We start from the raw sequence: 26,281 nt of genomic DNA, 5'->3' as shown, positions 1-26,281 counted from the left end.
CGACGGGACTCTAATTGCCATCGGAAGATTCTTGTCCGTGGCCACCTGGCGCATATCCTGACGTCGATCAATCATTTCAACATTAGACCGAACCTCCCTCCTCATGACCTCGCGCACTCACTCCTAGACCGGTCTCCCATCTCCCATGCATTCGACGCATTCCTCGATTCGATTGTGACAAAGACACCGGCGCAAACTTCTTTTTCAACATGCAGCTGCCATGGGCCGGCCGCGAGGGCCCCGGACATGACTCCCTTCTACCAATGTCCAATATCCCATCCATCACTGGGCTTGTGGGGGATCTTACCGACTCTGGCGATGGTGATCGTCAACAGCGACCAGGTCGCCATGTCAGAACTACCTCTGCGCATGCACGAGTGAGTCTTACTTGGCCTTTTCTGTCGTCTCAATCGCTTCTATTATGTTGCTGACATGTCATCAGAACGTGGCCGACCAGTTCTCCTACATGACTCCGAGCGAAGCGGCGGCGAACCTACGAACCTCCCTCACGCATGGCCTTACACCAACCGAAGCTTTAACTAGACTAGGCGATTATGGACCAAACGAGATTCCGCATGATCCTCCCGAACCATTGTGGTTGCGCTTCGTCAAGCAGTTCCAGGAGCCCCTGATCCTGCTCCTCCTCGTATCGGCCGGAACATCGCTACTCCTGGGTAATATGGATGATTCAGTCAGCATCACGGTCGCCGTGACCATCGTGGTTACCGTAGGCTTTGTGCAGGAATATAGATCCGAGAAATCTATTGAGGCTCTCAACCACCTTGTCCCGAACCATGCGCATCTCGTTCGTGGTCAGAACAAGGCGCCCCCTGTCGGCAAGACTCCTACTTGGCCTCCACGTCCCGATGACGGCGAGCCGGCGCCTTCTCCCGGCTCTGTTACCCCCATTAGCGATATACTAGATGCCACTTCTTCCAAGGTTATGGCTTCTCAGCTGGTTCCTGGCGATCTTGTCCTCTTCACCACGGGCGATCGCATTCCTGCCGACATCCGGGTTACCAAGGCTGCGGATTTGACAATTGATGCTTCGAATCTTACGGGAGAGACAGAGCCTGTAAGGATTACAGTCGATGCTCGTCGCCGTGGTCTCGGCTCCTACGCTTTCGACAAGGCACAACACCCACGACCCGGATCGCTCGCTCCCGATGAGCATGCAGACTCTCACGGAGATGGAATTCATAACATTGCTTACATGGGAACTTTGATCAAGTCAGGACACGGCCAGGGCATCGTCTTTGCAACTGGAGGACACACACACTTTGGCACTATTGCGACCAGCGTGTCTGGTACTGAAAGTCCGCGATCCCCTCTCCAATTGACCATGGATGATCTCGGCTCGCAGCTAAGCAAAGCTTCCTTCTTGGTCATTGGTCTCATCTCGGTTGTCGGTTGGTTACAGGGAAAGAAGCTCCTTGAAATTTTTACCATTTCGATCTCACTGGCTGTCGCTGCTATCCCGGAAGGTCTACCAATCATTGTCACAGTTACCTTGGCTCTTGGAGTACATCGCATGGCTAGGCACAATGCGATCGTGCGAAGGATGCCCAAGGTTGAAACACTGGGCTCTGTTAATGTCGTCTGCACTGATAAGACCGGTATGGAGAGTCTCACTTACGATTGAAACACCACTGACACTGTATTACCAGGAACTCTAACCACGAACCACATGACAACCACTCGAATGTGGTATTTTGGAGCTCAGGAACCAGTTCAAGTTGATTCTGATAATGAGGCTCTGGATACCAGTCCAGACCTCAACCAAGCTACCCTACGAGTCCTTCGCATTGGAAATATCGCCAATGATGCGCGACTTGCCCAGAAGTATACGGAACATGGTCAAGCAGCCACGGCTGTGCTATCTTCGACTCTTGGGCGAGACCAGGTGTCCACCTACACTCGTTGGGTTGGCCAGCCTACTGATGTTGCCATGTTGGATCTTCTTGACCGCTTCAAGGAACACGACGTTCGAGAATCTATTGGCCCTCGAGTGAGCGAGACGCCGTTCAGCTCCGAGCGAAAGTGGATGGGAGTTACCATTGGCTCAGAAACAAGGGGCGACAAGGAGTATGCATACATGAAGGGTTCTATCGAAAAGGTTCTTGCCGCGTGTGACACGTATCTGGAACAGGATGGAAGAGAAATTGTCTTGGACTCAGCTCGTCGTCAAGAAGCTCTCCAGGCCGCTGAAACCATGGCTGTCCAGGGCCTACGAGTCCTAGCATTTGCGAGCGGCTCGGTCTCACGACCACTGAGGAACAGGTCAGCACCACGCAACACACCTGGTTTCGACAGGAGCGAGAGCCCTCTCTCTCACAACCCGGATGATATTTATAAGGGCCTCACATTTGCTGGCCTGGTTGGCATGCGTGATCCTCCCCGACCCGGAGTTGGACGATCCATCAGGCGGCTGATGCGGGGCGGTGTCAAGGTCATCATGATCACTGGTGACGCCGAAACAACAGCCCTTGCCATCGGCAAGCAGCTTGGTATGAATATTGCGGCTCCCAGCGGTCATATGGGTGGCCAGGGTACCGTCAAGTCTGTTCTCCGAGGTGATGAAGTCGACAGGATGTCCGAGGCGGATCTTGCCCAGGCCATGCAACATACGACGATTTTTGCGCGCACGAATCCCGATCACAAGCTGAAGATCATCAGGGCGCTTCAATCCAGGGGCGATATTGTCGCCATGACTGGAGACGGAGTGAACGATGCGCCTGCACTGAAGAAGGCCGATATCGGTATCTCTATGGGCCGTCATGGAACAGATGTCGCCAAGGAGGCAGCGGATATGATTCTGACAGACGATGACTTTTCGACGATCCTTCGTGCTATCGAGGAGGGCAAGGGCATCTTCAATAACATCCAGAACTTCTTGACCTTCCAGCTGAGCACGAGCGCCGCCAGTCTGGCTCTTGTGTTTATCTGCACATGCTTCGGCTTCAAGTCCCCCTTGAACGCCATGCAGATCCTCTGGATCAGTAAGTCGCAACGAGGCCCCATTTGTGACTCGAGCTAACCATCAATAGATATTATCATGGATGGCCCTCCCGCCCAGTCTCTGGGTGTCGAGAGAGTAGACCCCGACGTCATGACAAAGCCTCCTCGAAGACGGGGAGACCCTGTTCTTACTCGCGCACTCATCTCACGCGTACTAACATCGGCTGCCATTATCACCATCGGAACAATGCTCATCTACCGGCGCGAGATGGTGGCCGATGGCCAAGTGACGCGACGAGACACGACCATGACCTTTACTTGCTTCGTTTTCTTCGATATGTTCAACGCTCTCAGCTGCCGATCCGAGTCCAAGTCGGTACTACGGGGCGAGGTTGGACTCTTTTCCAACAACCTGTTCAACTGGGCCGTCTCCCTCAGCATCGCGGGCCAGTTGCTTGTCATTTATTTCCCCTGGCTTCAGGAAACGTTCCAGACGGAAGCCCTCGGGTTCTTCGATCTTGTACGACTATTCATTCTGTGCAGCACGGTGTTCTGGGCAGATGAGGTACGGAAATATCTTAGGTATGGAAAACGGCGTTTTGGCAACGGATACAGCCAGGCGGTTTAAGGGGCAGGGCTAGGGGTAAGGTTTGATGAGGCGGGATGTAATTGTAACCAAGATACTGTATAAACTCAAAATGACTTTGGAGTAAAGGCTTTTAGAAATTTTTGGAGATGACAAACTTTTAAAGGAAATGATTATTCATGTTTGAATGAATCCACAGTGCAATGTGTGTTCTGTTAAAACCATGAGACGTCCATTTCGGTGCAGGGTAAGCTTCCAGGGAGCTTGGTGTTAATTGCGGGGAGCATCGTCGACTTGCTGCGTGTCACTAACAACGCCAGCTACCCATATACTCGCCCTGGGCCAAGTTGCGCCAGGAGCTCCACGACCCTTCTCCGCCTCGACCAAAGTCCCAAACGTCAAGGCAGCGATGCGCCGTTCGAATAGAATACTTCAATGACAATGTCAAGCCTTCCAAACGGCCTCTCCCACCGCCCAGACCACGATCACACCGTCGTCGAATCCACCACCTTGTCCCTTCAGAATGCCACGACTGAGTCTGACATCCGCGATGCGCTCGCCGCCCTGCACGCCCGCGAGACCTCTATAACGTCCCGTCTCGACGCTCTCGTCGCTTCCCAAGCTGACCTCTCCCGCGACCTCGGTCGGCTAGACCTCCTGCGGGCAGGACTCGGTGCGCAGGTCATCGCCGCACGATCCATCGGAAATGACATGCTGGCAACTGCGGCGGACACGGCAGGCCGGCTGAGTGATAAGGTCAAAGAGCTGGACCTGGAGAAGAGCCGAGTCGAGGAGACACTGGGCGTAGTGGAACAGGTTGCAGAGCTCAAGGCATGCGTCAATGGTGTGGTTGGTTCCATGGGCGCACCCCAGGACTGGGAGGCTGCTGCTGGATACCTGTCGAGGGCGAGCAAGGTGCCAGATGAGATCGTCAAGGGTCCATTTGCTGTCAGCATAGTACCGAGCGTTGAGGTGCCTGACCCGCCGTGGGTGACGCTGGAGGATGCCAAGGAGAGCCTGTGTGGTCTCTTCCTACGAGAGTTCGAGAAGGCGGCAGAGGAGAGCGATGGAACCAAGGTCACACGGTTCTTCAAGCTCTTCCCACTGATAGGTCGAGCCGACGTTGGTCTGGATGTCTATGGACGATACGTGTGTCAAGGTGTTGCCGGCACAGCTCGAGCGACGCTCAAGGACGCCATGGGCACCCAGCGCAAGGAAGGATTCTTCTACGCCAACGCCCTGACGAAGCTCTTTGAGCACATTGCGCAGATTGTCGAAGGCCACGGAGGACTCGTGGAACGTCACTATGGCTCTGGAAAGATGGTCCGAGTTATTGAGCGCCTGCAGATGGAAGCCGACGTCCAAGGAGGCATCATTGTCGACACATGGAGCGACGAGAGAGGAATCGACAGGAAACTCACAGATGTTAGGAGCTATCCTTTCTCGTTTCTCGTTCAAAGCTTCCTACCTCAGCCACCACGAGGTGGTACGCCGAGGGTGAACTCGCCGGCGATCGGAGCTGGCAACAACCCTAGGGAGAGTGAGGACGAGGGCGTCAACATGAAGGAGGTTGACGGCCTATTAAGTGAAATTGCCGTGATGCTTGGCCGGTGGTCATTATACACCAGGTTTCTTGCTGGCAAATGCAAGGTAAGACGAACCATTGAGACCCTTGTAACACAAACTCATATGTTATAGGACCCAAACACAGCAGACGACGCGCCGCTTGTCATACCTGATGTTTTGATCAAGTCGAATCTGTATCGAAAAGTGTCAACAAAGCTCACGTCGCCATACAACGTCATGACTACGTTCTTCTTCCGGCGATCCGTGGAAAAGGCATTTCAGCTGGATGAATACCCTACCGGTCTGTCGTTGAGCTTGAACAGGCATATTGACAGCAACGCTCCCTATATCATCCTGGCGGTCGACGATGTCATGTACATCGTAAACGCTGTTATCCAGAAATCCATCTCCACATCACAAAGAGACGTCATCGCCTCGGTGATACCAACTATCGGGCGAGTCCTCAGCTCCGACTTTGTTGGCATGATCCAGCGCAAGATGCGGGATGAATCTTACCCCAAGCCAGTGGTCCAAGGAGGATTCCCACCCGAGGAGAAGATTATTCACTTTATTGTTCTCATCAACAGTCTGGACATGGCCAACGAGTATCTTACGCGCATCATCACGGGCCGGATAGGCGATTCTGGTCAAATACCGAATGGCGATGTCCAGAGCGGGCCACTCAAGGACTCATTCCCCTTCGAGAGGGACGTCACATTCGTCGCCAACGCATTGCACACGCTTCAAACGTCCTTCATCGGAAAGACGACCGAGCTTCTTAACGAAGGAATCCAAGTGCTCTTCAACCAAGTTGTCAAGCTCAGGTTACGCCCTGTGTTGACTGATACGTTCCGAGACGCAGACTACACGCTGTCCGAAGACGACCTTGCCGAAATAGCCCAGCAGAACGACGAGGACGAGGATGAGCTCATCGAACAAGTACCCCGGCGCTTCGAACACGGCTGGGACCTGCTCATGAAGCCTATCGTGCGGCTGATGACACCTGGAACATACAGCCAGCTCTTGGACATCACAGCACGGTACCTATCAAAGATATGGGAGAAGAAGGTGCTCGGATACGCAGGACGTACCAACGCCCTGGGTGCGATTCGCATCGAGCGTGACTTTATCGCCTTGGTGGATGTCGTTTCCAGAGGGGACTACGCTGTGAGAGAGGTGTTTTCCAAGGTGCTACAGCTTCTCATGGTTGCAAACATGGAAGACGAAGAATGGGATGAGATTATGGCACAGGATGGAGAAGACGATGGCATTGACTGGGTTCTGACTGACGAGGAGAGGAGGAGGGCAAGGAGCTTGGTCAGGGGCTGAAGTGGCCTCCATGATGTCTCGATGGAGGGCGGCGTTGATGATAGACAACTTGATGCACTGTAAAAGCACGTTTCATGAAAGGACACACAAGTCTGAGGCAATCTAGAGTGGACTGTTGGTTCGGGCAATTAATGAGGATATGGTATCCATGACATATGCAGGATCAAAGTCTATGTATGGACGGGAGTGAGTGGCCATTCGCCCTAACTGAGCCAGTGGAGGGCCACTAAATAACCGTTGTAGGGGCGTCAGGCGCACAGGCACCACTCACTTTTTGCCTTTGGGCGCTGCCTGGTTGGGGCTTTGTTTGTCTGAGTGTGAGTCAAACCATGGATGGATCAAAAAAAGAGCAAGTCCCGTTAGTTCGTCATGATGAGTGAGCATGAGGATGAAATTTTCCATCGCACAACCATCGCGAACCCTCACAACCAACCGTCTCTGTCGCTGTCGCTGCGGGTATATTTGCCATTTTACACCCTCTGAGAATACGGCTCTCTACTTCTTACGTCGAAATTTCACCAATAGCGCACGCAACGTCGTGCCGCTTTTCACCCCACGGTCACATCCCAGTCTGCGACCACTTACATCGGCGCTATCCTCAAAATTCACGACACAGGCCTCGCCCACCATGGAGACGCGCATAGTCAAGGTCTCCAGCAAGGGGAGTCTGGGTCGCTTCCGGCCAGGCGAGGGACTTGCCAGGCTGGATCACTGGGAGGTTCAGTGCGAGGACAAGAGTGCCCTCAAAGCCTTGGAGCAGGCAGCCCACGAGTTGAGGACCACGCCCACGCCTGTCGCATTTCCCACTGAAACTGTCTATGGTCTTGGGGCGGATGCTACTCGGAGTCCTTCGGTTAAGGGGATTTACTCTGCCAAGGGGCGACCCTCGGATAACCCCCTCATCTCACACGTCTGCGACTTGGAAATGCTGCGCGAGTATATTGGCCAGGTTGAAGGAGGCCAAGATCCTATACCAAGCCGATACAGGACCTTGATAGAGCGCTTCTGGCCAGGGCCTTTGACCATCCTGCTACCGAACCCTCAATCTACAAAGCTGGCACCAGAGGTTACGGCAGGCCTCAAGACCTTTGGTGTGCGCATGCCCTCCTCACCCCTCGCCCTCTCCCTCATCAAGCTCGCCGGTGTCCCCCTTGCAGCACCGTCAGCCAACGCCTCCACCAAGCCCTCCCCAACCACGGCGCAGCATGTCATGGACGATCTAAGGGGGAGAATCGAGCTTATCCTGGACGGAGGGCAGTGCGCTGTTGGCGTGGAGAGCACCGTGGTGGATGGACTATGTGACCCCCCCGTTGTTCTCCGCCCAGGTGGTATTGGTCTGGATGAGCTGCGAAGCTGCCCTGGCTGGGAGGGTGCAGTGATAGCATACAAGGACCAGAGCGAAGAGGGCAAGGCCGCACCACGAGCTCCAGGGATGAAGTATAAGCACTACAGCCCCAAGGCTAGAGTGGTGCTCTACGAATCGAGTTGCGCCAAGGGTGCGACGGGAGTGGCCTCGTCTGAGCTGGCGACTGCGACGAATGGAGCCGTCAATGGCCATGCCACCAACGGCGAGAGAAAGACGAGAAAAATCGGAGTCATTCGTACTCAACGGTGGAAGCAAGGGGCTGGGTTGAGATGCGCTAGCCTTCAACGACAGAAAACAGTCGATGAAGACCAAGACTCGCCATTTGAGGTGATCGAGGGCGACCTATTGGACGAGAATGAAAAGCCCATTGGCAAAATTCTGGATATTGATCTTGGAAGAGATACTGAGGGGATCGCCCGGGGCCTCTTCTCGGCGCTCAGGGAGTTTGATCGACAAGGCGCAGACACCATCTTCGTCGACGGCATAGAGGATAGAATCGACATTGCTGCGGCGGTCATGAACCGTCTCCGCAAGGCGGCATCAGAGATTAGAGCATGAATGATGACATCAATTAGAACACCAGCACCCTGTATAAATGATCACCTCCTTCCCGCCTTATCCCTTTATCGCCCAGACCGGTGGCATCAAGTCTTTTTTCTCTTGTGGTTTGCATGCGGCGCTAGAATAACGACAAAATCCCAATGAACCAACTCTTGCTTACAGACCCTGCCGGAGCCAGTCCGCCAGTTTCGACTTTCCTAGCTGCGCCAGGTTGTTGACGCCCTGCTCGCTGAGGTCGATGCGACCCACGGGGAGGTCCTGGGTGGGAGCTCTGCTCACGCGCTGGACGATGATGGTGGGGTCGGTCTCGAGGATGATGCCGTCGTCGACGATCTCGTCAATGGCGAGGGAAACGAGGTCGTAGTTTTCGACAATTGTCCGCTTGTCCACGGATTGCCTGCGTTTTTGCGCCGGTTAGTCTACTGCGACATGATGAACCAAAGAAGGGAGGGAACTGACTTGAAGAGAAGGTGGAGAGAGTCCCTCAGGGCGAGGACGGTGTTGTACAGAAGAATCTCGTTCTCGTCGACGCTACCGACGACGTACATCATGACGTCCGACTCCATCTTGTACAGCACGATCCGGTTGTCGTAGAGGATGATATCGCCAGTCTGCTTGGCCGTCTTCTCAATGAGGCCCTTCTCAAAGGCCTTTTGCGACTTGACATCGGGGTAGGGGTTGGAGGAGGCGCTCGAAGGGCCTGTTCAAGATCGGTCGTCAGCGCCTAGGGACAGCTTCACAAGCCGGCTGAACCTCAGCTCAGCTCAGGGGATCAATGTACCGTGGGGCGCTGAGTGCGGCGGCTGGAAGTACTTTGCGAATATCCGGGAGCCATCCTCGGTGCCCAGGATGAGGATGGCCTGGATGGAGAAAAGGGTCATTCCAGGAGACATGATTGCGGTTTGTGGTTGAGTAAAAGGCCGATGCTGGCTTGTACCTTGAATCGCGAGATGGTGGTCCCCTCCAGATGCCAGCGATGCCACCTACATGCGATGGAGGGATGTCGGGCCAAAGTTTAGCCGGGCCCGAGTTCGGTGCCATGTGCATGGCCGTTTCTAATTGGAGCATCTCGCGTATCTCAACCACTTTACGCGTCTGGAAAAGGGGACGCGTCCGTCACCCTGCCAATCCCCTCCCCCTCATATTCTCCATCAATTTGCCAAAATCAACAGCGCCTCCAAAGGACAAGGTTACCTCTTGGACGACCAAACCCCTCATCCATCACCCACGATGTCGTCACCACGGAGGACGCGCAATTCGCAGTCGGCGACCCCTCGCCGCTCTACACGCAACAACTCGGAAGCCAACGAGACCCCCCGCGCCGGCGGTCGCAGACAGCCTGAGCAGGCCTCGAATCCCCTCTTCTACCAGTCGTCGTCTCCGGGGCGCGACCAGAATGGGCTCCCAGGCGATGTCTCGTCGCCATTGAGGCAGATGACCAACAGTCAAAGCACCCGTGCTCCCAGCGGTATTCCCAGCTCGCCGCTGCGCCAGATGACGGATACTCAGAGTGATATCGATCCTGAGAGAACCCCTCGAGCCAACCCCACGACCCCCGCGTTCCCCGGAGGTAAGATGGTTTACAATGGTTAATAACTCAGACGCTGACTTGAATAGGATCCTCGCCTATTCGATACGACCCCAGCTCTAGTCCTGGGCGATCCCTGCGACACCAATCTGAATTTCGAAGTGAGGGTAGTGGTCTCTTCCTCAGCTCTCAGATTGGTAGTCCTGCCCCTCACCGTCGAGGAGACATCAACTCGGACGCGGCCCGAACCCCTCGTGCAGCTCGTCGAGTCATTCTCGATGATGCCGGCCGTGTTGTGCGTGAGGGGCCCGTGGATGGATCCGATGCCGCTTCCTTTGCAAACCGAGATCCCAATACCTCCGAGGCTGATGTCCTCGGTGGACAAGGACAGAGTCTGATCTGGGGTACGACTGTCTCTATTGACGACACTTTTGCCCACTTTAAAGATTTTCTCCGTAACTTTACACAAAAATACCGAATGTACCGAGATGGTGTGTCTGACGAGGATGTCCGGGCGGCTCCTGATGCTGAGTCGAAGCCGTACTGGGAGGCGCTTGAGAACATGCTGCTCCTGGGTACGACAAGACTCTATCTCGACATTTCGGACTTGAACCTCTATCCTCCTACCAGAAAGCTGTGGCATCAAATCCAGGCCTACCCCCAGGAAATTGTGCCTGTCATGGATCAGTCGGTTCATGACATGATGGTTGAGCTTGCTCGAGCTGAGACCATGAGGTCTCGTCCCTCTCAGAGCAGCGCTGGTCATCAAGTAACCACGCCTGGAGCGCAGAGCTCGGAGCCTGTGTTCCCTAGTTCTGATCACCCTGAAGAGGCCCCAACGCCCCGAACTCAGCCTGATCAGAACCAGCCTTCGCTGGAGGACCAGGTGTCGTCGTCTATTTACGTTGTTCGGCCGTTTGGCTTGGACAAGACGATCAACCTGAGAGATCTTAACCCAACTGGTGAGTCTTCCCTGATAACCCGCTTCCTCTCGCTTTAGACTCACATGTACTAGACATGGATCGCCTCATTTCCATCAAGGGCTTGGTCATCCGAACCACCCCTGTTATTCCTGACATGAAGGACGCTTTCTTTCGTTGTAATGTCTGTAATCACTCAGTCAATGTTGGCCTGGACCGCGGCAAGATTCGAGAACCCACCGAGTGCCCTCGTGAGATCTGCAAGTCCAAGAACTCGATGGTGATCGTCCACAACCGATGTTCTTTTGAGGATAAGCAGGTTATCAAGCTTCAGGAGACCCCTGACGCGGTGCCTGCTGGTCAGACGCCTCACTCAGTCTCAGTCTGCGTCTACAACGAACTTGTCGACTTTTGCAAGGCCGGTGACCGTGTGCAGCTGACAGGCATTTTCCGCGTCAGCCCTGTCCGTGTGAACCCCCGACAACGAGCGCTCAAGAGCGTGCACAAGACATATGTGGACGTGCTTCACATCCAGAAGGTTGACAAGAAGCGTATGGGCGCTGACCTGTCCACTCTGGGCATCGCAGGCGAGGAGGAGGCCGAGCACGGAGAGAACGAGATGGAGGAAACGCGCACCATCAGCCCCGAGGATGAGGAGAAGATTCGCCAGACGTCACAGCGAGACGACATTTACGAGCTCCTTGCTCGGTCTCTTGCCCCCTCGATCTACGAAATGGACGATATGAAGAAGGGTATTCTTCTGCAGCTCTTTGGCGGCACCAACAAGACGTTCCACAAGGGTGGTAACCCCAAGTATCGAGGCGACATCAACGTTCTGCTCTGCGGAGACCCCTCGACGGCCAAGTCGCAGATGCTCTCGTACGTCCACAAGATTGCTCCTCGCGGTGTCTACACTAGTGGTAAGGGATCTTCTGCCGTCGGTCTTACTGCGTACGTTACCCGCGACCCAGAGACGCGACAGCTGGTCCTCGAGTCTGGAGCATTGGTCCTGTCTGATGGTGGTGTCTGCTGTATCGACGAGTTCGACAAGATGTCGGATGCCACGCGCTCCGTCCTTCACGAAGTTATGGAGCAGCAGACTGTCTCGGTTGCCAAGGCTGGTATCATTACTACACTCAACGCGCGAACCAGTATCCTCGCCTCTGCCAACCCCATTGGCAGTCGCTACAACCCTGACCTCCCCGTGCCTCAGAATATCGATCTTCCTCCGACTCTTCTCTCCCGTTTCGATCTGGTCTATCTCATTCTGGACCGCTTCGATGAGAAGAATGACCGTCGTCTCGCCAAGCATCTTCTCTCGCTCTACCTTGAGGACAAGCCTCACTCGGCCCCTTCCGACAACGACATTCTCCCTGTCGAGTTCCTCACTCTCTATATCTCGTACGCGCGTTCCAAGATTCAGCCGACCATCTCCCAGGAAGCCGCCCAGGAGCTGGTTGACTGCTATGTGGCCATGCGGTCTCTGGGCCAGGACGTCCGCTCTGCTGACAAGCGAATCACGGCTACAACCCGTCAGCTCGAAAGCATGATTCGTCTCTCTGAGGCGCACGCAAAGATGCGTCTTGCCGAGGTTGTTACCCGTGACGATGTGCGCGAGGCCAATCGCCTCATCCAGAGCGCCCTCAAGACTGCTGCCACGGATGCCCAGGGTCGTATCGACATGAGTCTTCTCACCGAGGGTACCAGCGCAGCTGACCGCAAGCGCCGCGAGGAGCTGCGTACTGCCCTTCTGCATCTCCTGGACGAGATGACGGCGGGAGGCAACTCGGTACGATGGGGTGACGTTGGCCGCCGGCTGAGCGAGGGTGCCAGTGTCCCTGTTGAGCAGTCCGAGTTCAACGAGGTGATGAGGGCACTCGAGGCAGAGAACGCCATCATGATCAGCGGCGAGGGCGCGAGAAGAATAGTCCGCAGGATTACGTCTGTTGCTTAAAGAGTGATGTGATGAATGGCAAGCATGAGGGATGTGTAAATGATATACCATGTAGACGACGCTTTGGGGGCTGGGGTGGGATTGGATCTCCTGGCTGGGTCAGGCGTTGGGCATGGCTACGTATGATAGATAGTTGTGTTATCCTCATTTAATACCAATCTTAAGTTCACAACCGTTACGGACAGTTCAGCACTATTACTTTGACCCTCGCTTGACCTCGACAGCCGCCTCCAAAGCATCCTTCAAGGTGTCAATCAAGTCACCTTCATCTTCAAGACCAGCCGAAATCCGGACGCTCTCCTCCTTTACGCCCAGGCCACGCATGTACTCCCTCTCTTTGACCGTTTTCCCAAAAACAGTCATGTTGTAGGCAAACATGATGGTGACATGACCGCCAAGGTGTGGACTGGGATAGAAGCCGCAGCGGTGATAAAAGGCCATGGCGCACTCGACGTCGCTGAACTCGACCGTCAGGAGACATCCATAGCTCGGCTCAGGGAGCTCGGATGTCCCCCGACGCATGACGGCGTCGTACTCGGTCTTGCTGGGTAGGAGACCTGGGTACTGCACGTTGATGACGGGCGAATCAGGGGTTTCCTTTGCATCGTGGAGGAACTTGGCCATGACAAAGGCGTTGCGGTTGAGGATCTTTGTGCGCTCGAGAAAGTCGTGCGAGTTGGACAACAGAACCTCTGCATCCGATGCAAAGAGCTCGTTGTGATGCGATGCTTCAAACAAGGGCTTCAAGACGTCATACTTGGGTGAGAGAGGGTTGAGGACGATGGAGCCGCCCATGACGTTGGACTGGCCACTAAACGACTTTGTGAGAGACGTCAGGAGAAAGTCGGACTGGGGTAGGACGTCGATGTTGGCGAAGCCGCTGACTGTGTCGTCGACGATGAGGACGAAGCCATATTTCTCAGACTGGTCAAGTTAGTCCTGTCTAGCTCTGTAAAGGGGGGAACTCACCAGCTTCTTCAGACGGTACATGTCAGGGGTATCAAGAGTAGGATTTCCGGGGATTTCGACAAACACGTAGCTCACTGGTCTCGAGGCTTTCTTCTCCCCCTCGAGCCACTCCTCCATCGCTGAGAGACCCTCGTTGTCAACCTTTCCAAAGTGCTTCCATCCATGGGGACACTCCTCGATGAGGTGGTGGTACGTGTTGTGAAAGATGATGCCCAGCACAACGATGGTGCCTGGACGGTGTTCCATCAGGAGATTACTCGAGTGAAAGATGGCAGCCATGCCTGTTGGGTATAGAAACACGTCGTCAGGCGTGCACTTGACCTTGTCTGCGTCCAACGGGGCTCGATGGAGGAGTTCAACAATTCTCTCACGGATGCCCTGATGCGCCGGACCCTCGGGCGTCCATGTTGGCGCCGGGAGAACGTCACTCTCAATAGACACTTCCTTAATACTATCAACCCCCTTCAGGAGATGCTCTGCTCCACGGATAGAGATGCCCAGACCCGGGTTCTGCCACGTGGGCATCATGGTGGGCATATACTGCGGTTCGACAAAGATGGTGTACACCCGATGGCCTGCAATCTCGACGCATCTGAGAGATACATCCTCAGCCTTCATGCGATGCTTGCCGCGGCCCTCGAGAGTAATATGCCGGACCGTATAAGGCCATACAGCCGGGTTGAGGTAGACGAGAGCAGCTTTTCCCTCTTGGCCAACGCACTTTGCAATCTCCTGACCGAGCTGTCACACATTAGTCAAAGGGAGTCACAGCATGTTAAATATGGCATCCTCACCAGTGCAGAAAAGTGAGTGGGTGCAAAGCGAGGATATATGTGAACAACCCTCTTCAAAGGTCCATGATCGCCATCGCGGATGGCCTGGGCGACGTCCCAACCGGGGAGGTTAGAGATGACGCTGTATGGTGTCTGCGGAGGAGGAGCGTATCCAAACTCGGACTGGGTCTTGAGGATGACCATGGTGTTTTCCTGTCTGTTGATCTAGTCTTGAATGGTTTTGAGAGGGCAGTTCAACTACAGAGACACGAGGTCAAGCCCATCTTTATATGTGTACCATGTACAGGGACGCCATTGTGTCACCTGGACTCCAGCCACTCTAGAGAATGGTTGGGCAGACGCCTTGGTGATGGAATCCTAGGATAGAACCAAGTCTCGACCCAAAAGGGCTGAATCAGCTGAAATAAGCCCGCTCACCAAAGATTTGCTAGTACACCTCCTTCACCGTGAGACAGTCAACGGCAAGGCACTCTTTGGCGTTGACAGCTAAGCTCCTGTGGCACTAGCAGCACCAACTTCGCCGTGTCTGGTCTGACGCATGTCACTGAGGCGCTCATCAAGGGTCGGGGACCATGGAAGATGCCGTGTAGCTGGATAGTTTTGCAACTTTAACTCTCGCACTAGCCAATGATATTACCCTCGAAAGCTCCTAACCACCAAACTAAACTCACCTCTACTGTAGCAACAAATTCAAGCTTGCCGCCTCACAGCAGCCCCAAGGGCTGAGTCCATCTCTTTCGCCAATCAACCCCGTCCGGAATGATGATATACAACTGCCAACCAAACAGAAGAAACCCTCCCTTTCCTTTACCAGATCTTCCTCTCTCTGCCTTCGAATGCAAAGTTCAGGGCCACTCCCAGAAAGAGCGCCGCGCAGAGCACACTCGGACCCCAGCGGTCATAGTACTTGACAACCTTGCGCGTTCGTATCGCGTTGCTTCGGTACAAGTACGTAACCACCGAGTAGCAGAGACTCATGATGGCCAGGAGAGTAAAGATACCAGCCACCCAAAAGTGTGCTGGCGTAGTATGGGTACCAAAGTTGAGCAGCGTCACAGCAATAGTGCCAATATAAATCGAGTATTCCAGCTGCACTCACGTTAGCAGTGTCCACTTCATTACCAGGAAGATCTAACTTACCCATCCCAAAAATGTTCTCTCGGCCGCAAAGTACACCTTGGGCTCGACGCGCACAGGCACGTAAATCTTCTTTCCGTGTGGTGCCTTGAACTTCTTGGTCTGAATCTGCGCCGACCCAAATAGTGCCTGCAGTCTATCGCTACGGGGCACCTGCGTGCTTCGAGGCGCCGGGATGGCGTACTTGAGGGCCGAGACTACCTGGTGGGCGGCAGCTCGACTCTTGGTCGAGATGAGGGTTGAGTAGTAATGCCATCCACCTATCCTCTTGGCCTGCTCCAGCTCGAAGCTTTCATCGTACTCGTCATCCGAGTCATAGATGGGATAGTCCTCGTTTTCAGCAGGCAAGTCCGCAATTTGGCCCTCGACATCTGCGGGAAGGGGCCGGCGTCGGCTACCGCCCTGGGCGCTTGACTCTCCGTTGGTGGGATTGCGGCTCGAAGATACCAGTTCCTCGTCGTCAGAGTCCAAATCATCCTCGTCATCCGAAGTAGTCGTGGTTCCCGACATGCCGGGTCGTCGGATACCAAAGTCATGGCTGACGGGCTTGCGAATGTCCACATCCATCTGAGGCATCCAGAAAGGCAGGAGGTTGATCCTGTCAGGGAACAAGCACGCCGTGCCGTGGATGAACTTGGAGAACTTGGGAACGGCTTCCACCAAGTGAGAAGAGATCAGCTGGCGAACCCATTCAGGCGGCTCCTGTCCAGCCTGAGTCTGGAGTTTGACCTCCAGAACGGCATAAGGGAATCGCACAATATCCTCAGGGGGCAGCTGTGAGAAGGGATAATCAATGCCAATATCCATGCGCCGCCAGTTATCTCCAGATCGAGTGCGCCCATCCAGGTTATCTTCTCGGATCATGGTGAGCTCCGTGTCGAGCGAGATTCGCACTCGAGCATCGGCGGGGAGCTGGAAAGCTGTGCGGTTGTAGAAGGATCGGCAGACAGGCTTATAACCCTTCTTCAGCACCGAGTACTGGATCTCCGAAGCCAGTCGCTCATCCTCAGCAATAGCCTTTTCAGACTTCTTGCCCTCCTTGCGCGCCTTCTCAAAGATGGCAGCAGGAAGCAGCTCTCCCCTCATGTACGCGTTGATGTTCTTCTCCTTGGTGGCAAATCGTGCCTTGACCGACTTCTCGCCAGTCCAGTCCTCACGATGCGTCTTGCGCTCCACAAAGATGGTCTCGGTCTTCATTCCTCCATACCATCTCAGACGAATCGCCTCGGCGCCCTCAGTCTTCTTCAATCGGCCCTCGTACAGGTCCCAGGTCTCGGGGTTGTCGTAGTAGATCGAGGTAATGGCCGAATCCTCGGGGTCAAAGTCCTTGTTGGCGTTGAAGACAAGGACGGGCAAGTGCTTGAGGATGATGAGCTTCAGCTCCGTCACATTGTCGGGGTGAACCCAGTATTTGGTCGTCTGTCGGATAAAGTTGGCTTGGCCACCACCAGCGGCGCTGTCGCCCTTGACAGGGTTGCCTCGCGTTCGGACAAGATCGTAGAGCTTCGACAGCTTAATGACGGACGCATCGTAGTTTTCCTTATAGAAAGGCTTGGCCTTGAGTCGGGTATCGAAGACGGGGCGCAGGTGCCATCCGGTCAATTTCTGTAACCATTAGAAGAGCTCGGTTGACGCAGTTAGTATAGGCAGCTTACGTCGTGCTTCTTGATAATCTTGTAGAATCCCGTGTAGTTGAGCTGGACAAACTTGGCGAGATCGTGGACGTCTGCGATAATATCACTGAGATCCTCCTCGAGAAGCATAAACTCCTCCTCGCTGGGGCCGCTCTCGTCGAGACCGCGTTCGTTGAGGCGATTGACTACCTCCTTGACCTCGCGCTCGCTCACAGCGATACGGCGCGAGATCTCCATAGCCTTGACCTGCTGCTTGGTGTGGACCTTTTCGAGCTCGGCCTCGAGCTTGCCGACGAAGCGCGTCTCGTCATCCTCGGTCCACTCAGGCCCCTTGGACCCAACCTTGATAGGACCGGTAGGATGCTTGAGCTCGTCCTTCAGTCCATCGTAGTCGATGTAGTACCACTGGTACTCGTGGATGACGCTGGAGCGGAGCTGCTCGCCGAACTTCATGACGACGACGCCGGGCCGGACCGTGGGGGTGCGTTTGCCCGAGCGGGTGCTTGTCCAAGTCTTGGAACGGGTCTTGAGGTCCTGGACGATCAGCATGAGCGCATTGAACGAAGTTGGAGTCGACACCCAGGAGATGGATGTGATGTGAAGTGGCGAATAGCGGACGCGAGAGTGATGCTGAATCAAGGCCTAGAAGCTCATGAAGAAGGGAATCGATGCAACCAGACCATGCGAATCAATCGTTGGATTGCCGGTGCTGGCGCTGATGCTGGTGGTGATGGTATCCAGGTCTTCGTATGCTTACCTGTGGTAGAAGAAGAAAGAGAGGGAAAAAGGTCAGAGACAGCGCGCGAAGTTGGTGGAGTGTGTGTTGCGAGCGGAGGAGGCGCAAACTGGGCAGATGAGACGGCAGGTACGGCACGTCTCGTACTGTTGTACTTTTGCCTGTAGTGCCAGGTCGAAGTCGGGTTTCCCTTGAGTTGCTTGTTGATCTGTCGCCCCAAGGAAAGGCCGTTCGCCCAAGCAGAGACGCGGCAGGTCGTGCACAGGGTGGAGCTTGTCCACTAGCGCTGTTCTGCTCAAGCGTCAAGCTGTTGCTCGTCGTTTAACCCTTGGTTCGGCGAGACAAGCTCGAGATGCCTCGTGTGGGATTGGCCAATCGCGTAGCTCATATGCGGAACGTGCACGTCACTGCAAGGAACCCAATGGGTAGAGAGGTCCAGCACTAAAATACGTAAAAGAGCCTGCCCGTCGTGCTAGGGAACCCGAGGTCCACTGAGTTTTTAGTGGCCGTTCCCCGTTCTCTTCTCCCTTGAAACCGACCTGAGGAGAGACCTCGCTCCAGCGGCACGCCAGTCTTTTCATACCTGGTCACCACAGGTAGCTCATTAATTAGCCCAGCCTCACTTCCAAGGAATGGGCTCGACCATCCAGGGTGCCTGTTGGTTCTCCTACCCCAACTGCGCTAGCAAAGCAAAGCAAATGCAAGCAATTGGAAAGTGATGCAACCACGGCAAGCCAAACCCTGTCGGCATCCTATCCGGCCACCGAGCTGACGCAGTGGAACCGGCCCCCGACGGGCCCCCGGGCAGGCTTCGGAGCGGGGCAGAGTGGATGCCTCTCGGTAGAGAATTCGATATTTCCTGCGTCGTCCGGCGCATCGGTCAACCCTAGCTCCGGCCGAATAATTTTTTATGTATTTTTTTTCTTCGTCCTCTTTTCGGACTCGGTAGACCCGCGATTTGACACTCCCTTCGGTAGGTGCCGCTCCGATTGCCCTTGTCACCTCGTTCACCCTTGTCTGATTTCCTGGTGGTAGCATTGATACCCGTCCTCGAGCGGCCGATACCCGAGATCGATTTCGTGTGCCCCTCTTACAACCCCACGACACATTTTGTGTGTGTGCCCCTCCACAGCCCATCATGACAGCACCGACAGCGAAGATCGATGACTCCATGCCTGCGCGCATCTCCTCGGATTGCCCAGACGATATCCGAGAAGTTCTATATCATGCATGGGGCCATGACCGGAGCGGTCTGAAGGCTCTCCTGCGAACCACCGGCAAGGCCAACGCTCAGGATATCAAGACAGGCGAGACGCCTCTACATGCAGCTATCCGCGCCTGCGGGCCAGCCTCTCCCGAGGATGACAGCGCTGATCAAGAGGAGGACGGTTGTGTTGAGGAGGCCAAGGAGATTATCCAGGATCTATTCCTCAACGGCGCCATCTGGAACGATGTCGACAGCAACAACGAGACCCCCGGCTGCGTCGCCCTCCGACTCGGCCGCAAGACCCTATACAATCTGTGCGTCGAGGCTGGAGTTCGCGCAGAGCTGCTCTTTGCCTTGATGGGCGGTGACTACGAGCAGCTGTCCTCTGGCTCAGAAGACGGCGACGAGATGCACATAGATGAGAACGAAGACGAAGTCCCCCAGCTCGTATCCACCGAAGAAGTCGTCGCCGCTCCCGAAGAGACCAAATTCGTGCCCCCCGATGCAAAGGAGAAGCCCGTCACGAGCGAAGAATACCTCAGCTCCAAGCTGACATACGACGACGCCAAGCTCGTCGACTCGGACCTGAACGGTGTCATGATGGCCTGGGAGACGGACATCATGCGCCGCTCCGTCGCCGCCCTGGTCCCCGACTCGGCCCCCGGCAAGCGAATCCTCAACATTGGCTTCGGCATGGGCATTATCGACGGCATGTTTGCCGACCTCAAGCCCTCCCGCCACCACATCATCGAGGCCCACCCCTCTGTCCTCGAGCACCTCGTCCAGCCGGGCTCCAAGTTCGGTCCTGAGTGGGAGAAGAGCGGGCCCGAGGAGGGCGCCTTCAAGGTGCACAAGGGCAAGTGGCAGGACGTGGTGCCTAAGCTGCTCGAGGACGGCGAGGTATACGATGCCATCTACTTTGACACTTTTGGCGAGGACTACTCCCAGCTGCGTCACTTCTTCACGGAGTGCATCATCGGCATCATGGACCAGGAGGGCCGGTTCAGCTTCTTCAACGGACTTGGCGCCGATAGAAAGATATGCTACGACGTATACACCAAGGTGGTCGAGATGCAGTGTGCCGATGCCGGCCTTGACGTCGATTGGGAGGAAAGCGACGTCGACATGGCTGGCCTAGATCAGGCTGGCAAGGGAGAATGGGAGGGCGTGCGGCGACGGTACTGGACCCTCGACAGTAAGACACCCAACCACTTGTTCCTCCGAGTCATGCTGACATTATTTCCCAGAATACCGATTGCCCGTCTGTACATTCATGGGCTAGACGCTCAAGCGCAGCGGGATAAGGAAGGGCTGAACTGTGACACGCTGTTTGGTAGTCCTCAAGCAATCCCCTTGTCTCTATTCGTGCTTCCATTCATGTACACGTCTATCTCCGTTTTGCCCGTTCCTTTAACCATTGATACCCACCCGCGCCTTTGATTTATCCGTCCCACGCTCTCATTTGAAGTTCTCGGGGTGGAGGATACCCGCCAGGTTGCCCTCGTTGATTCGCTTAAGGGTCAGGGCAGCGATCAGGGCGGCGCCGACACCGCTACCATCTTCGGCGGCAAGGACCTCGACGGGGTCCTCGGCCCTCTTGTTCGTCTTCTTGGGCCAGTCAAGAATCTCCCGCAGAGCCTGGGCGCCTCGCTCCTTGAAGAAGGGGTACTTGTTGAAGACTGAGCCATCGGCACCGACGTGGCAGGTCTCGTAGTTCTTCTTCTTGCAGACAGCAGCAACACCGCAAGCCGAGAGACGAGCAGCTCGTGTGCCGATAAGCTCGGCGGTCTTGCGGATAAGCTCCAGCTCAGGGCGTGTGCAAGCCAGGTTGAGCTTGGATGAGAACAGGTCGTATGTCTCCTGCAAGTTCTCAAAGGGATCCCTAGAAGCGCAAGGTTAGCTAGAACATGGTGTCAGGCGCAGGCAACATACTCCTCAATGAAGGACAAGAAGGAAGCATCCAGGCTGTAGGGCTTGCGGAGCAAGGCAATGTCCTGGTTCTCAAAGATGTGCACATTCTTGTTGTCGTGAAGGTCGACCATGATAAGTCGGAAAATTTCGCCCAGGTAGAGGCCAGCAATCATCTTCTCGAAGGCCTGCTGGCCAGGGCGAGGAGACTCCTTGTCGATGATGACATCGTAGACAGTTCGAGGGAGAACCTTGTGCTCGTTGTCAAAAGCTCCCCACTCGCAGTTGATGGCCATGGGCAGGTCAGGGGGGAGGTTCAGGTGAGCAAGCTTGGGAATGGAACCGCAGTTTTCAAAGTAAGCTGCGTTGCAACCAGTGCCGAAGATGCAGCCAATCTTCATGTCCTCATCCGTATAGGCCGAAGCAATCAATGTACCAGTAGTATCATTGATCAAAGCTGCCAGCTTGATGGGCACACCCTATGACATCTTGTCAGCGGTGTATCATAGAATTGGTGTGGTTCAACTTACCCGTCGGGTCAAAGCCTCCTCAAACATGGGAACAACGTTCTCGCCCTCGACACCTTCAATGTCGAAGCCCTTGGTCCATCGCTGAAGAATACCCTCATCGATGTAGTTCTGAGTAGCGGGGTAGGAGAAGGTGAAACCCAGGGGAAGCTTCTCCATATTGGTGCAGTCGCCATGGTGTGTTTCGAGGAACTGGAAGAGACAGTCGGCGATGTAGTCCCATAGCTCCTCCGAGGTAGCAGACTTGAGCTCCTCAGGCATGCGATACTTGGACTGAATGATGTCGAATTCCGACTTCTCCTCTGTGAGTGTGATCTGACAGACTCGCAGGTTGGTGCCGCCCATGTCCAGGGCCAGATAGGTACCAGTCTCGTAGCCATCAGGGAAGGACATGACCCAGGTAGGGTTCATAGGCTAAATATTGGTTAGAAGCGTGATCGATATGCTGTGATGTATAAAAACTCACGATGCTGCCACCCTCAACACTGAGACCTAGGAATGCAGGTTAGCCAAGTCGGGTCACGATGCCACGGATTTCCTGGATTTACCCTTGGCAAGCTCAGAAACGAAGTGGTCGGTGATCTCCTTGAGCTTGGCAGCGTCGACAGTCAAGAGCTTCTCCAGCTTGTGAATCTCGTCAGCCAAGTCCTTGGGGACATCGGCCATGGATCCTGTCATTATGTCGTCAGCGCTGAAGTGCGGCATTGTTGCGTTTGTTTTGTGAAGCAAAAGAAATCGCAAGAAAAGGTAGACGGTGGAAATTGCTGAAGGAAGGAGCAGACGGGCATTTAGCTTCGTCAGCTGTCAACACTGCCAGTAGTGCAGTCGCCGCAATTATCTTGATATGGCACTGGCACTTCAGTGTAACAGCCCGCTAGTTGGCCCACAGAGATCAATAGACTCAACCCTTGGCGATCGTCTCGTCTCAACATTCCTGTTTCCACCTTGAGATCACGGTGACACGGGTGGTGGCGGTGGAAGCGAAGATATCGATCGATCGCCCACACCGACGATGAAACGAAACCTCGAGGAACGATTGAGACAAATATTCAACCAGATCTCGTCCAACGACGCACCGCATCCTCGCAAATCTCTCAAGGAAAAGACGGCTTCGCCTTTTACACGGATGCTCCGGTCCAAGGCCGGGCTGGGCGGCCGAATCAACAGCGTCATCACCACGTATTTCGGCCATGGCTGTCAGCCCCACCAAACCATTGTCAACGGGCAAAAGCTAACTGAGCCAGGACAGCGTCCATGTCCAAGCGATGGCACACCGAGACCGTTCCCAGTAAAACATGCGGCACATCACAAGACACCGAGCAGCTTGATCAAGAGAGCATACGTACCCTTTCGGGAGGGAGGACGACGAGGTCCGAGGCCGACCATTTTGTCAATGAAGGTTTGGCGGGGTTGGCGGGGTAGTTCTGGTTGAGGCTGACAAGAAAATGACAAGACGCGCGGAGCTAATCAGGGACACACGGTCGAGAGAAGAGCAATTGACGAGTCCAAACCAGAATAAGGAATAAGGGGGACACGGGGGTTTTAAAGGAGTTGGGGTGGATGGTGAGCGAGGTGGAGCAGGTCGAGGTGAGTCGAGGTGAGGACGCCAACCAGCCAGGTCGCAGCCGTTGAGCGGGAGATGCAGCAAGGTTGACCTCAGGGAGTTGGCCTCAAGCATGGAACCTAGAGCTGGAGGGGAGGTCCCGTCAGGAATCCATCCGCCCAAGGTACTTCTACATGTCGACAGCTCTGGGGATGTATCCGGCGCCTCGCTTTGGCCGCCCAGCAGTGCGTGCCGGGCCAATTGCGTCCCCGGATGAGACCCAACTCGCCCATCTCCGGGCCCCCAGACCCCTCGGCGGCCGCATGTTTCTGTTGTCAATCCATTGCAGTGGTCTCAGCTACGTAATGTCTTTATCTGACCGCTTGCACTGGTTGCACGAGGACTGGCCCCCGGATAGGAAACAAAAATAAACTACTAAAAAGGAAGTAAAAGAGAAACCGCTGCCTGGCCAAACATGGTTCTAGGTTCGATAAGCTAGCTCCTGAGGAGACGGCGGTGGCTTCCCGGCGCCCGACGAGGGCGTGGGTGATGCAGTCTGGTCCGGTCTTGATCGTCTCCAGATCCCACGCCCTAGGCGAGGTAGTGTTGAGTTCTTGTCGGCCCGTTGTTGGAGGGGGCAACAGCTAGCAGCGATAGTCGACTCAACAAGGCGGGGGAATGCGCAGTAATTGCCAAGATGCTTCCCACGTCTCAAGAGGGGGGCCTCACTGATTCACCCAGAGGAAAAAACCACCCGTACACCGACAATGCGGATGGCTTCGTCTTCCTCTTCCTCGTGCGCATATGCACCAGGGTCGGGGGACTTGGGGGTCGGCCGTCCAGCAGCTTGGTGACATGATGTCAGGGCCCAGCAAGCCACATGTGACCTAAAACCCCTTGGTGTTCGTGGGGGAAGGGCCAGTACCTGGCTTCTCTGCCGGCCGGGTACCTTGGGCTCGTGAAGAGCTCTTCCAGGTTTGCCGGTTGGTGATCTGATCTGGCGTTTTGCCTATATGAGCTATAGTTGCCGTCCCGGGCTCGGCGCTACTATCTACCGAGCTCCCAAGCTTCAGGTGGCCTCTGATTGGTCAGCTAGCTTACCCTGCAGCTCCCGCTGACGCGCGCCAAATGGGCAACGTATGCTTTTTGGGAGCTGTCTCAGGAGGACTCGCGAAATCGAGGTATCTTGAGAGTTGCGAGCTTGCAACAACCAACCTCGACCACGATTTCCCCCGGCACCCGGCCTCCAATTTCCATCTCCAACAGCTTTGGATCTGCTCGGTCAATGAGCGATCCCCCTTTCTAAAGCTGTCATCATGAAGCCGTCCGCGATTGCTACGGCGCTCCTGAGCTTTGTCTCTATTGCCCTCGCGAGCGCAACCACCGAGACCTCCAAGGTCATCCTCCCCGCCGACTTTAAGCCTCCCCAGGTCTTCAAGAACGCCAACCTGGTGCATGTCATCTCGCTCGAGAAGAACTATGTCAAGGAGCAGATCAACGTCCTCATCGAGAACGTCGCATCCGAGCCCCAGACCGACTACTATGTGCCATTCACTGCCGACCAGCTGTCCCGTGTAGGTGGCTTCGAGGTCAAGGATCGCAAGGACACAAGCGCTGGACCGTTTGTGGCCGAGGTTGTCGAATATGATGCCCTCAGGTATTTATTTGTGGCTGATCCTGACATGTGCCACTATGATGCTGATCCCATCGTTCCAGTGATGTCCAGTACTACCGCATCCAATTGCCCACTCCCCTCAAGGCCGGTGCTCAGCAGACCCTCGGCATCACCTTCTACTACCTGAAGGCTTATGCTCCTCTTCCCGCCTCTGTTGCCCAGGACGAGAACCAGTTCCTCGCCTACGACTTTTCCGTCTACGCCCCGTCGTCCTATCCCACCCTCAAGCAGAAGACCGAGATCAAGGCTATTTCGTCCTCCATCCCCGACTATACAAAGCTCCCTGGAAGCGGCAATGTCAAGGAGTTCCCTACCAAGCAGGGTAACAAGCTCACATACGGCCCCTTCGATGAGAAGCCTGCTGGTGCCGTCTCCCCAGCTCAGGTTCGGTTCGAGTTCACCAAGCCCGTCACCCACGTTGCTGAGCTCAACCGTGACATCGAGGTCAGCCACTGGGGCGGCAACATTGCCTTTGAGGAGAAGTACGATCTGTACCACCGAGGTGCCAACCTCTCGACCCTCTTCAACCGAGTCAAGTGGGCGCAGTCGCAGTTCTACAACCCCATCACCCATGCTCTCAAGGAGCTCCGAGTTCCTCTCCAGATTGGAAGCGTCGATGCCTACTTTGTCGACGTCATTGGCAACGTCTCGACCTCTCGCTTCCGTAGCAACAAGCGAGAGTCTCTGCTCGAGCTGAAGCCCCGATACCCCCTGTTTGGTGGTTGGAAGTACCCCTTCACCATTGGATGGAACTCTGATGCTGCCAACTTTTTGCGCCGAACTGCCACTGGAGGCTACGTTCTCAAGGTCCCCTTCTTGGAGGGCCCTAAGCAGGCCGAGGGCATCGAGTATGAGCACATCAACGTCAAGGTCCTCCTCCCCGAGGGCGCCGAGTAAGTCCAAACAAAATTGCACTGGGTCTCGACATGCTAACGATGAAGCAGGAATGTCAAGTTCTACACCAACATTCCCGAGTCGGCCATTACCTCGACCTCGATCGACCTCACCCGAACCTACCTTGACACCATTGGCCGAACGACCGTGACCATCAAGGCGAGAAACCTTGTGGATGAGTTCCGGGACCGACAGCTCATCATCTCGTATGATGCGCCTCTTGTGAGCGCTCTGCGAAAGCCCGCTGTCATCTTTGTCAGCGTGTTGGCAGTTTACATCACGACCTGGGCGCTTGGCAAGGTGCAGACAGGATTCAAGCCCAGGAAGTAAGATATATAGAAGGAGGGAAACATTGTCTTTTTTGAGCGCTCTTCACACTTGCATGAACAGCGGGAGCTGCTCCTGGGCAACGATGTAAAAAATGTAACATAGAAAGGGATTATAGTTTTCTATTGAAATGGATTTCAACCGTGAATGGGTCTGGTGTAC

General features: G+C 55.1%; 10 protein-coding genes across 10 annotated transcripts; 6 read left to right on the top strand and 4 right to left on the bottom strand.

Moving 5' to 3' along the window:
* Positions 1–209: 209 nt before the first annotated feature.
* Positions 210–6,439, top strand: MRS44_000819 (uncharacterized protein; the record flags this gene model as incomplete). Its single annotated transcript, XM_065624205.1, has 6 exons — positions 210–377; positions 443–1,616; positions 1,668–2,999; positions 3,048–3,540; positions 3,994–5,194; positions 5,243–6,439. 6 exons carry the CDS (start codon positions 210–212, stop codon positions 6,437–6,439), a joined length of 5,565 nt encoding a protein of 1,854 aa, XP_065479911.1.
* A 628-nt stretch (positions 6,440–7,067) lies between these two features.
* On the top strand, positions 7,068–8,363 carry MRS44_000818 (uncharacterized protein; the record flags this gene model as incomplete). Its single annotated transcript, XM_046280689.2, has 1 exon — positions 7,068–8,363. The coding sequence occupies one exon, from the start codon at positions 7,068–7,070 to the stop codon at positions 8,361–8,363; it is 1,296 nt and encodes a 431-aa protein (XP_046138710.2).
* Positions 8,364–8,522: 159 nt separating this feature from the next.
* Positions 8,523–9,259, bottom strand: MRS44_000817 (uncharacterized protein; the record flags this gene model as incomplete). The annotated part of the gene is made up of 3 exons (XM_046273452.2): positions 8,523–8,763; positions 8,826–9,066; positions 9,148–9,259. 3 exons carry the CDS (start codon positions 9,257–9,259, stop codon positions 8,523–8,525), a joined length of 594 nt encoding a protein of 197 aa, XP_046138709.1.
* Positions 9,260–9,596: 337 nt separating this feature from the next.
* On the top strand, positions 9,597–12,768 carry MRS44_000816 (uncharacterized protein; the record flags this gene model as incomplete). Its single annotated transcript, XM_046283835.2, has 3 exons — positions 9,597–9,936; positions 9,984–10,856; positions 10,910–12,768. 3 exons carry the CDS (start codon positions 9,597–9,599, stop codon positions 12,766–12,768), a joined length of 3,072 nt encoding a protein of 1,023 aa, XP_046138708.2.
* A 195-nt stretch (positions 12,769–12,963) lies between these two features.
* Positions 12,964–14,714, bottom strand: MRS44_000815 (uncharacterized protein; the record flags this gene model as incomplete). The annotated part of the gene is made up of 3 exons (XM_046282587.2): positions 12,964–13,692; positions 13,738–14,478; positions 14,532–14,714. 3 exons carry the CDS (start codon positions 14,712–14,714, stop codon positions 12,964–12,966), a joined length of 1,653 nt encoding a protein of 550 aa, XP_046138707.2.
* A 624-nt stretch (positions 14,715–15,338) lies between these two features.
* MRS44_000814 (uncharacterized protein) lies at positions 15,339–17,851 on the bottom strand (the record flags this gene model as incomplete). The annotated part of the gene is made up of 3 exons (XM_046270504.2): positions 15,339–15,620; positions 15,672–17,273; positions 17,324–17,851. 3 exons carry the CDS (start codon positions 17,849–17,851, stop codon positions 15,339–15,341), a joined length of 2,412 nt encoding a protein of 803 aa, XP_046138706.2.
* A 132-nt stretch (positions 17,852–17,983) lies between these two features.
* Positions 17,984–18,363, top strand: MRS44_000813 (uncharacterized protein; the record flags this gene model as incomplete). Its single annotated transcript, XM_065624204.1, has 2 exons — positions 17,984–18,167; positions 18,206–18,363. 2 exons carry the CDS (start codon positions 17,984–17,986, stop codon positions 18,361–18,363), a joined length of 342 nt encoding a protein of 113 aa, XP_065479910.1.
* Positions 18,364–19,176: 813 nt separating this feature from the next.
* Positions 19,177–20,685, top strand: MRS44_000812 (uncharacterized protein; the record flags this gene model as incomplete). Its single annotated transcript, XM_065624203.1, has 1 exon — positions 19,177–20,685. The coding sequence occupies one exon, from the start codon at positions 19,177–19,179 to the stop codon at positions 20,683–20,685; it is 1,509 nt and encodes a 502-aa protein (XP_065479909.1).
* Positions 20,686–20,703: 18 nt separating this feature from the next.
* On the bottom strand, positions 20,704–22,385 carry MRS44_000811 (uncharacterized protein; the record flags this gene model as incomplete). Its single annotated transcript, XM_046280687.2, has 5 exons — positions 20,704–21,127; positions 21,178–21,632; positions 21,684–22,094; positions 22,147–22,172; positions 22,229–22,385. 5 exons carry the CDS (start codon positions 22,383–22,385, stop codon positions 20,704–20,706), a joined length of 1,473 nt encoding a protein of 490 aa, XP_046138704.1.
* A 2,154-nt stretch (positions 22,386–24,539) lies between these two features.
* On the top strand, positions 24,540–26,122 carry MRS44_000810 (uncharacterized protein; the record flags this gene model as incomplete). The annotated part of the gene is made up of 3 exons (XM_046267518.2): positions 24,540–24,880; positions 24,940–25,791; positions 25,843–26,122. The coding sequence occupies 3 exons, from the start codon at positions 24,540–24,542 to the stop codon at positions 26,120–26,122; spliced, it is 1,473 nt and encodes a 490-aa protein (XP_046138703.2).
* Positions 26,123–26,281: the final 159 nt, after the last annotated feature.

Source organism: Fusarium solani, assembly GCF_023522795.1.
Source record: "Fusarium solani strain SB1 chromosome Unknown bctg00000000, whole genome shotgun sequence".
In the NCBI taxonomy this organism is placed as follows: domain Eukaryota; kingdom Fungi; phylum Ascomycota; class Sordariomycetes; order Hypocreales; family Nectriaceae; genus Fusarium; species Fusarium solani.
This window is presented reverse-complemented; position numbering and strand designations above follow the sequence as displayed.